Source organism: Equus asinus, chromosome 13 (genome assembly GCF_041296235.1).
Source record: "Equus asinus isolate D_3611 breed Donkey chromosome 13, EquAss-T2T_v2, whole genome shotgun sequence".
NCBI lineage: Eukaryota > Metazoa > Chordata > Mammalia > Perissodactyla > Equidae > Equus > Equus asinus.
Genome location: NC_091802.1, coordinates 27,505,510 through 27,516,026, shown reverse-complemented (window position 1 = coordinate 27,516,026; position 10,517 = coordinate 27,505,510). Strand labels below are relative to the sequence as shown.

The window sequence follows — 10,517 nt, the reverse complement described above, 5'->3', positions numbered from 1 at the left end:
TGTGTGTGTGTTTATATATATATTTATTATGTTTTATCTAAACCATTCTTAGTTTTTAATATCAAACGTGTAATAAAAACTTAAATAGATGTCTTTCCAAATACCCCTCCAACGTTCATTTTATTAAGTTTATTCATTTGTAAAAAAGCAAAGCTGAATTTAACATGTGGCCTGCATTTGTGAGATATATATATATATTTATTTATTTATATATAATATATAAATAGCTATTCAGCATGCAAAGAGTTTAGTGATTTCCCAAATTCGATTACAGAGTTCACACCAGTCACGTGGCTGGTCTGGTGCTGTTCAACGCTAAAGAGCTGAGGACTACCAGATCACCTCACTGGAGAAGAATTATCCTCGCTCCTCTGAGCTCATTGGCTGAATTTACTGGAAGAAATGAATGTTTTCTCAATTCTCGTTTTTATTTCTGTTGGGCTTTCTTGCTGCAGAGGCGAGGGTTTTCTGGGAGCAGAACAGGCTGTGGATGCCTGGCAGCAGCTCCAATGCGGCCTCCTGGGGATGTTGCCAGGTAAAGTGTGTTTCATAATTGCCAGTCGTAGGATGCAGATGGTGCCTGAGAGTCCGAGTCTTGCACACCAGAGAGAGTGAGAGATTCTACGTCAGGAACTGAGGGAAAGAGCTTTGGACTCTATAAGGAAACCTGAATGATGACAGAGATGCAATTGGTTGCATTTTCCCTCCTCTTATGGAAAAAAATTTTAAATACCCATCAGGTGGCGCCTGACACATGACCCTCTCTAAAAGTCAGACTTCAGAGCTCCAGGGATCAATTGCCAGGTCACTAACTGAGCAGTCAGCTCTACTCTCAATTTCTAGGCCACTCACTGAACAGTGAGTTCTACTCTCAGAGCGTCCTTCATGGGTTAGCTGAGCCCACCTTGCAAGTAGTCTCACAGAATCTCCAGAAGCCAAAAGAGTAGGCTTCCTGCTCCCAAAACAAGATTCTCAGCTCCCCTGCAAATAGAAGGCCAGGAACTCTAAGATGTGCAGAGAGCCCACCCACCCCAGCGAGGAGAATCTTCCCCAACTTTCCCTGTGGGACAGACCTCATCACCTGGCCCCTGAGTAAATCACGATAATAGTATAAAAACCTCTAAATAACTCACATGAACTCTCCACTCCATCCCACTCGTGGGCATGTCAAGAGATGTCAGATAACAATGGATCTGGGTCCTGCAGCCAAAATCACTTCTTAGATAACTGCGTTTTTTCCCTTGTCATGGCATCAACTGTATGTCAGAAGATAGATGCTCTCCAAATACACACACACACACACACACACGCCACCCTTTGAAATACTTTCCTGTGTTTCTCGGTAGTGCAGGCCACCCACAGAGGTTAATACTGGATTAACATGATCCTGGGGCTGTTGAGACATGGCAGTCATCCGTCAGTCCAGTTCTCTACAGTCCCCATTCCTGAATGATACTGTAAGGAAGCCTCCCGGGATAAGGAGAAGCTTTGAGAGTAGAGAAACTCATTGGCAGCATTCAAGTGTGGAGAGGGCGGCTTCCTCTCACACACTGCAGGGAGGCCGCGCTCCCTGGGGAACGAGGCGGTGGGCCCCCGCTCTCGGACCTGAGACTGGGAGAGCTGATTGTAGACACTGAAGTGGGTGTTTCCTGGTGGCTGGGAGCTCTGAGCGGAGATAGCAGGCAGCCGAGGCATCATAGTGGTGGCGGTGAAGTGCGTGGGAAAGGACTGGTAAGGCACAGTCTCCATTGTCTGAACGCTGTAGCTTGTGTATGGTGAGACTGACGTCCACATGTTACAGCTCAGTGGGGGTGGGGGCAAGTCGTCCACCCCAGACACCCCAGCAATCTCGGGCCCTGAACCTGAGTACATACAGGCTTCTCTTGGGGTCACCTCACTGCAGTAGGAGGGGCTCAGCATCTGTTGGTCGTAGGGAGGGGGAGAACGGAAATAATGATCCTCCCCCACTGCAGAGGGAGCTTCCAGATAGGATCGCTTGCAGGGTAAGTCCAGGTGGCGGCCACTGTCTGCTGGAAGACAAAGAAACCTTAAGGAAGAGCCATTTCCACCAGGCTAGGGACCAGAACACCCCCGGTGGATGCCAGGACAGCCCACCCTTGTCATTCAAGGCCCGCCCTTGCTCCATGTTGCCATGGCACTCCCAGAACCATTTTAATCAGCTACAGCTTTTATAAGGTGACAGCAGCCAAGAAGTGGTCAGATTATGGACCTTGCTCAAAGGCCACGGGGGACACTGCATCCCTGGATACTGAGTGATGTGTTTAGCCAGGCGGCATACAGCTTTGATCCTTTGCCACCCTGACTCTTGGGGATGGTAAGAGGCCTTAATGTGCACTGGCATTCTTAGGCTAGACCCACCCTGGCCAAGGAAAGTGGAGGCAATTGCCAGGCCAAACCAGGCCCAGAGGCCACATCTGTCTGAATTAGCCAGAAAATTAAAGCCACAATGTTTCTGCCTCAATCCACAACTCCCAGGAAGGCCTTAGCAAGCCAAAGCTACTCACAGGCACGTTCCTGTTGCTTTTAGAAACAGGAAGTAAACCCTACGTGTATTTAAAGTCCCATCAGATTGTTATTACAGATTCCAACATAACAGTGTTCACAAAATTAAGAAATGCAGTTGATAATAAGTATAAGGTGACTTGTACTTCTAAGGCTAAGCTCATGCTCTGTTTGGGGAAAGATTACATCAGCTGCCCCAAACCATGTATGTGTGTCTTTCAGCATCCTTAACCATGAGGGCTTGACTCTCTGGAGGGGCATGTCCTCCCTTGGGATCCAGGGATGCCCCAGGCCTGAGGCCTTGGGGAGCAACCCACTCAACAAATTTAAGAACAATTGTCCAGTGGCTTATCCTGGCCTCCCTCCTTCTGTTTTCTCTAGGGATTCATTCTGAGAGCCGTGTGTGTACACAGGGCAGGGTGGCCTGGGGGAGGAGTGGGCCAAGTCTGAAGGTTTGCACTTGCCTCTCCCCTTGACTCCTCTGGAGGCATCTTCCCTGATGAGGAGGAACTTGCCCCCTCTCTCTCACCCAGCTCTCTTGTGCATCCCTCACTCATCCCTTTCCTCCATCGTCTCTCCAAATTCCTCCTTTCTCTCAAGAGCACTAAGCCCTCAGACTTGGAAAGTGGCCCAGTCACTCTAGGTCAGGAGTGAGCAAACCTTTTCTGCAAAGGGCCAGATAGTAAATATTTTAGGTTTTGTGAGCCATATGGTATCTGTCACAACTACTCAACTCTACTGTTGTCACATGAAGGCAGCCATAGACAATAGGTAAATAAATGCATATGGCTATGTTCCAATAAAATTTTATTGATGGATACTAAAATTTGAATTTCATATCATGTTCACATATCATGAAATAGTCTTCTTTTGATTTTTTTCAACTATTTAAAAATGTAAAAACCATTCTCTATGGCTCATAGGCCGAACAAAAACAGGCAACAGGCCAGATCTGGTCCAAGGGCCACAGTTTGCCAACCCCCTGCTCTAAGTCATTAGTTCTAATGGGATTGGTGCAAGGTAACTCAGAGCTCTGCCTGGCTGGTCCCTAGGAACTTGGCTGAGAGAACATTCTGGATTGCAGGCAAAAGTCCCCACACTCAATCTCAAGAGAATTTTAGTGGCCCTCTGTGGTCTTCTGGTGTGATAACACTGATTATCCCTATTTTATAGATGGAGAAATGGAGACCCGGCACCAGAGCACAGATGGTCGAGTTCCCAGCTCAGGGCTCCTCTGCTTTACCAAGAAGCCAGCACAGATGGTTCTGATGCCTACACTGGGGATGTGGACTCCCAATCTACATCCACAAAAGTTAATTTCCACTCTCAAGAAGCCTTTGCAGATCCTGTTACAATGACGTGGAGAGCCTGTACTCATGACTCTAGGTCATCCCTGTTTTAGAATTGAGGTTGCTTTGATAAATGACAGCCCCAATCCAAAAGTCTCTGGACTGTGATGCTTCAGCCTCCTCCTTGCTGAGAGGCAGAGCCTGCTGATTTTGTGTTGTCTGTCTACCCCATGGAGGCCCTCAAAGCAGTGGCTGCAAAGCAACACTTGGAACTGGGGAGAGGTATGGTGTCTGGGGACACCAAAGCCATAAGCTCTGAGGATTCTGAAGGCTGCATTAAAAGCAAGAACCAACATCCCTGCACTGGGCCTGGCATAGGCCCTGACCCTTCAGGCTCTCTCTGCTGGACCATACAAGTAAGCAGTAGTGTGTGTGTGTGTGCCCATGCATGCTCACATGTGTAGTGGGGAGTGTTTGTGGGGACAGCTTCACCCTTCCTCTGACCCTCGAGGGCCTCTAGACCAGGAGAGAGCTACCTCGTCTTTTCAGGCAGTGATAGAAGAGGCTTGAGTCCCTCTGGGCTGGGAAGGTGTTGAGGGGAAGGTCCTGTGGCTCAGCTGCAGCAAACTGCATATGAGCCCCATTCTCATACTGGTAGTGCTGGAGTGCCTGGTGGGTGCCATGCAGGGGGCTAACGTCGGGCTTGGCTGAGAGCTGGGTGGAGACGAGTCTCTGCCTCATGATGCTTTTGGAGATCACGGGATATTCTTTGCTGGAGGGTGAGGAGGACAGTCAGAGGGAGACAGGAAGAGAGTGAGCACACTTTGAGGGTTACCAAAACCACATGCCTGAACCCCATCTGCCCATCCCACCCCTAGGCCAGGGCAGCCCCACCTCTGCAGCCGGGCCACACGCAGGTCACTGTCGTCACTGCCCCGGAATCCCTTGGCAAAAGGGTTGTTCTCAATTTTCAGCTGTGTGATCTGTCAGGAGAGGACACACAGTAGAGTTGCTGGGCTAGAGGACTGGGCTGGCCTCTGGCCCTCCTGCCCCACCCCAGGCACATTCAGAACTCATGGCTCAGTCTGGGGAAGTTGCACACCCCAGCCCTTGGCCAGCCAGGAGTCTTGCTGGGTCCTCCTTGGCCTTGCCATTCACATCTGGCTTGTCACTGGCTCTTATCCATCCTACTTGCTGCAGACCTTCCATTGTACCTGCTGGAGACTTGAGCAGTCTCCTGCTCTCCCATCCCACTGTGCCACCTGGCTTCAGTCCATCATCATTCTCTCCTGGGTGCCTGTAACAGCTTTCCACCCGTGTCGCCTCTGTCCAGTGCAACTGTCACATCAGGTTCTAAGTGACCTTTCTAAATGCAAACCTGACTCAGTCACTCTTCTGCCTAAAATCTGTCATAGCCTATGGCCTTTCCCCAATGACCCCACTCACCTCACCTGTCCCAGTGCACACAGTGTGGAAAGCACCCTGAGAAAGGTAGTGCGGGCAAAGGCAGAGAGGCAGGGGAGAGTGGCCTGGGCAGGGAGTGGGAGGCAGTTTGGGATGGTGAGGCTGGGGAGAGCCAGTAGCAGAGTGGGAGGCCAGCCAGGACATCCCAGGCCTCTCCAACTGCAGCCTGGGAAGTCTCCCTGCTCCCATGCAGCTGACAGAACCCCAGAGCTGCTCTCCCCACTCCCTCCCCCTCTCTCTGCCAGAATCTGACCTTTGAATCCCACCAGGGAGAAGAAAATTGTAGAATGAAAGGACCTAACACTCAAGACACAGGGCAAGCTCCACGCTCCCAGTTTTTAGTTACCAACTTTGTCCGTTCCCCAAAATAGAGACCTTAAGTGCTTTGTGCCTGAGAGTTAGGATCTGGTATCCTTTCCTGCTCATTATCTGATTTCTCACTGCTCTGAGGGACGTCCGTCCGTCACAGGTTCCTCAGGTCCCAGCAGTGGGCCTGCCTCAGCCTTGCTGCATCTGGGGCTTCACCTCCTGCCTCTCTGTAATGGCACGGAAATGCCCGAGTGGTAATCGTGGTGCGGGGTATGGGGTTTGCGGCTATACCTTGTGATTCTGGTAGGAGGTCACAGAGATGAAAGAGGTCTCCGGGAACACGTGGGTGCAGAAGGCAGTGTTTTTGGAGCCAAAAGCGTTGTTCTCATCAGCCTTTACGATGTGTAGCCGCGGCTGGTACTTGTGCATGGAGTTGAGGATGATCTGGAAGAGAAGGATCTCATTCTAGCTCCAGGTCCACACCCTCTCATTCTTGACCTCATTCAACTGACCCTGGAATGGCTTTCGCTCTCCTAAAAGCCCAGGCTCCAGGGCCTGACTACCAGAACTGAGCCCAGAAAGGTCCTAAAGCTCTCACCTGAAGAACCAGGCCCCTGGACCCCAAACTCAGCCCAGATGGTCCCCACTTAGCCTCTCCTCTCCAGCACTAATGCCTGATCCCAGGACCTCCTTGATGCTACAGATGGCTTCCCTGTGGTAATAAAGAACTCAGGATAAGTCCTTAATAATTTAAAAGCCCCTGCGAACTCAGCACAGTGCAATTGTGGAATTCCGAGTTGTAGGCAAAAGCCCAGGGTGCCACTGACTCACTGCATGACCTCAACCAAGTCACTGACTTCTCTGAGCCTCAGTTTTCATATCTGGAAAATGAGAGCCTAATACAAACTTACCTCCCTCAGGCCCCCCTCCAGGCTGACTTCCTCTTGCTTCTCCCTCTCTTCTCCCGCCTCTTCTCCCCCTGCTCCCTCCCTCCCCACCACTTTTGTGTGACTGCCATTCCTAGAAACGCCTGCTGTGGGTGCTCAGCCCCCTCCTCTCACATTTGTCAGCGACAAAAGGAGCTTCCCAGCCCAGGGGTTTGCAGAATATGGGGGGTAGGCTGGGGGGAGAGCTGAGAAAGATGAAGCACTCTGTCGGACCCTTTTCATCTAGGCACTCATTCGTTCATTGTCCCTCTGCATTCACAGAGGCCTGGGAGCGGGTGCTCAGCAGGGCACCCAGAGGCATCCTGCCCAAGGCAGCTCACAGCCTGGAGGGAAACTCTATCACCAGCTAGAGTTCAAGGTACCAGGGAAGGAAACAAGTAAAGTTCCTAAAATAATGCCGGAGAAGGCCAGAAGCCCCAGGCACCCATGGGTCCTTGAGGCTTCCTGGATCTGGGGAGATAGGTCATCCCAACAAACAAAGCTTAGATGATGAGCCAAGGAGGTGCAGCCCTGGGGTCCTGGGAGTGACACACAGTAGTGGCTGCTCCAAACCTGCTTCATGCGGTTGCGCCCCACGGTAGCGGCTGCATCGGGTGCCATTAAAGTGTATTTTTTATCGTTGACATTTGCCAGACGCCCTCCCCATTGGAGGCAGGACCAGGAATTTGGGGCATTTTATCAGCACTGCTGCTTTTGTTAACCCTTTGGCTCCTGTCCTAGCTGGGCAAAGCCGGCCCTCAGGGCCGTTCCCCTCTGAGCTCAGTTCTCTCCACCTGGGAGTGCCCCATCCTTGGGCTGGCCCTGCTGGCTCCCACCCTTTCAGGTTCCCAGGGACCAGGTCTGGTGCTAAAGCTTAGCAAAAGATTTAACCCCTGCGTGACCAGAGTGCTCACCGAAAGGCCAGGCTCTTCCATGGCGAGCCTGGGCAGAAACCTTGGTCTGGGAAGCCTCTGCTCTCATCACACTCTGGGGACAGGGCTGGCCCCGAGAGCAGGCTCAGCTGAGGAATGGGTGCATCAGGAGCCGGGCTGTGGGTTCTGGCCTTCCCTGAGCTCCTCAGTTTAGCTGGGCGACTCTGTCCAGCAGGAACCAGCTTTTCTGCTTTCTGCACTGGCCACTCCCCGCTCAGCCCTCAGTGATAAACCTCTGGACCCTCGTGGGGCAAGTACAGAGCTCCCCAAACCCTAAACCAGGTCCTGCTGCTGGGGACTCACTGCCCAACTGAGGGCTGGCCAGACAAAAACCTCAGAGTGGGACTGAAGGACACAAGTCCTGCCCAGGGAGGTGTCAGTGAAGGTCCCTTTCCAAGAGCCCGGGAAGGGTCTCCAGGGGAGAGGAGCTGGGTCTTGGGAAACACCTCCCAGGCCCTTTAGGTGACTCTGTAACCCTGCACTGTTCCCCAAGCTGCAGGAGCCAACAAAGGACCTAAGTTCCCAGAAGACCCAGCAACTGAGTACTTGGGAGGTAGCCCAGATGCCTCCAGGAACCCCCAGATTCCTGTCTGCATCTTTGCACATGCAGTTCCCTCTGCTGTCTTGATCGTCCTTTCCCATTCTCTCTTATCTTCTAGGCCTATCATCTCAAGGCCCAACTCTTCCAGAAAGCCTTCCTGGATTACTAGGGCCTACTCTGAACTCCCAATTCTGAAACTCCCTCCCCGTGCATTGTTTACTGGGCTGTTCTGCTGCTTCCTAGTGACTCCGCATTTCTTCTTGTCCTTTCAATTAAACTGTAAACTCCTCAAGAGAAAGGGCCATATCTTTTATTCCTTTTATACCTCCAAACTCCTTTACCCCAAAACAGAAACTATTAAGTACCAGGCAGGGTTACAGGAGTGGGAAGACCTGGGCCATGACCACAAACCCTCTGTCCCCTCCTCTCTTGTCTTTCTTTACTCACTAGAGACAAAATAACCTCTAAGGCATTTTTCAGGTCAAAAATAGTGATTTTTGAGCAGACAGTCTTTCTGTGAGCACTCACAGCTCCAGCTCCCCAGCATGAAGGACTAGCCCCTGGCCACTCCAGCTCTCCTGGGGTAGGGGCACAACGGGAGAACACAGACAATGGGCTCACAGAACCCAAAGCAAACTCGCAGACACCTGCACAGCGAGGCTCTGTTGCCCTTTAAGGACACCTTAGGACAAACAGCAGCACCCACACTGCTCTTCTGCCACTGGGGCAGTCACGGGCTGTAACAGTCCAGCCAGAGCCCTAGGCATCGTCAGCTCTGCTTCTCACTGTCACCCAGCTCTAAGTCCAGTCAGTGAGCAAGTCCTGTGACTCCATCTGTAAAACGAAAGCCTCTCCATTTCTGCTGTGCAGCCCTGTTTAGGCCCTAGCATCTCTCCTGGGTTTGGGGACAGCCTCCTCCCTGTCACTATCTACTTTCTCTCCATTCTCACCTGCTACACATCAGATCAGGTCTCTCCCCTGCTTAGAACTTTCTGGTTCACCCAGGAAGACTGCACATTGTTTGAAGGCAGGGCTCTTTGTATTTCCTTCTCTTGCTTCCCATGTCTCCCCACCACCCCTGCCAGTGTTTAGGGCTCAATAAATGTCTTATATTCATAATGCCGCCTTTGATGGTCCTCTTGCCCTTTGAGATAAAGGCCAAACTCCTTAGCCCATCAGACAAGGTTTTTAATGACTGGAGTGGAGAGATTGCCAAACACACTTTCGAAGGGAGGGAACCAGACAGGCTGGCAGGGAAACCTGGGAAGAGAGAAACTGCCAGAACTGTAGGGGCAGGTAGGAGTCACTAAGGGAGTGCAATCCCAGCCACAGAGAAGTCAAGAAGGGCCCAGAAGCTTCTATGGCTCTCTGCCCACCAGCTGCAAGTCTTGAGCAAGCTCTTCCCCTTCAGTCATTGGGGTACCCATCTGTAAAGTGAGGCCTTGACTAAGTAGTCCCAAACACCCCTCCCGGCTCTGACAGTCTGAAACCTGGACAGGTGTCTGGAAGAAAATCCCACCCACTGAACCAATGCAAATACAAACCGGAGCCTCAGTCCCACCAGCCCGGGAGAATGGGAAATCAGCTCAGTGACTCACACACCTGGCTTTACTCAGAAGTTCCTCAGGCACTGCATTAAACTACTTTGCCAGAGTCTCACATTTATATTTGTTGCAGAGGATGTTGGGCTGTAAGGGCCAGCCACGTCACCAAACCCCACTACGTGACCGGTCCCGTCATCATCATTGTTTTACAGAATGGGATTCATTATGTTCTGGCTACAATTCAGATGCCTGTTCTCCTTTAACAATTGCAATAGGGCCAAACATCCATCTCCTCAAGAGACACCGTAGTGTGCTTTGCCAATAAAGCCCAGATTTATCTACATTAGAATCACAGAACATTAGGGCATGGAGAGGCAGACCTTAGAGATCATTCTAGTCCAACCTTCTAATTTTACAGATGAGGAACAGGAGGCTTGCAGTGGGAACATGACTTGCCCAAGGACACACAGCTGCTTGGAGACAAAACCCTGAGAAGATTCCAGATGGCCTTTGAGAGAGCACACGCTGCTCTCAACAAGCTCAGTAATTAACGATAAGGTGTCAACCAAACACTGCAAGGGACAAGGATTCACCAGGCCCTATTTTCTATCATAGAACACAGCGTATCTGGACGTTAGCCATACAAAAAATGTGCCTAATATCTATTTTGTCGTATATTAAAACCAGATTTCCCCCTGCATCATAATATCACTTTCTAAGACTACCGTCTCCATCACCCTTCTTACCCTCTCCAGCCCTGCAAAGAGATTAGGACAGAGACAGGATCTGCAGCTTAAAAAAAGAAGGAAGAAACTGAGACCCAGAGACACAGGTGATTGTTCTAAGGAAAATCCAAACTAGAACTGAGTCAGGCAGCCCATTAGCTGACTCAAGAGGCCTTGGCCAGATAGGTCTTAGGCCTCACTCTCAGAGCAGCAACCCAGGGGCCCAGAAATCTTCCTGCCTTCTCTCATAGTCACAACAAGAAT

At 51.0% G+C, this 10,517-nt stretch overlaps 1 protein-coding gene across 3 annotated transcripts in view; it reads right to left on the bottom strand.

Moving 5' to 3' along the window:
- Window positions 1-439: 439 nt before the first annotated feature.
- Window positions 440-10,517, bottom strand: part of TBX4 (T-box transcription factor 4) — a 32,249-nt gene continuing 22,171 nt past the window's right edge. For 2 of the 3 annotated variants that reach the window (XM_070482851.1, XM_044745818.2), the window contains exons 6-9: window positions 5,877-6,029; window positions 4,707-4,795; window positions 4,349-4,584; window positions 440-2,030 (exon numbers count right to left, since the gene is read on the bottom strand). In XM_070482851.1, coding sequence (XP_070338952.1) covers window positions 1,411-2,030; window positions 4,349-4,584; window positions 4,707-4,795; window positions 5,877-6,029 — 1,098 coding nt within the window. In that variant the 3' untranslated portion in view covers window positions 440-1,410. The remainder of the gene's footprint in view (window positions 2,031-4,348; window positions 4,585-4,706; window positions 4,796-5,876; window positions 6,030-10,517) is intronic. The other variant, XM_044745819.2, reaches the window with a different exon arrangement.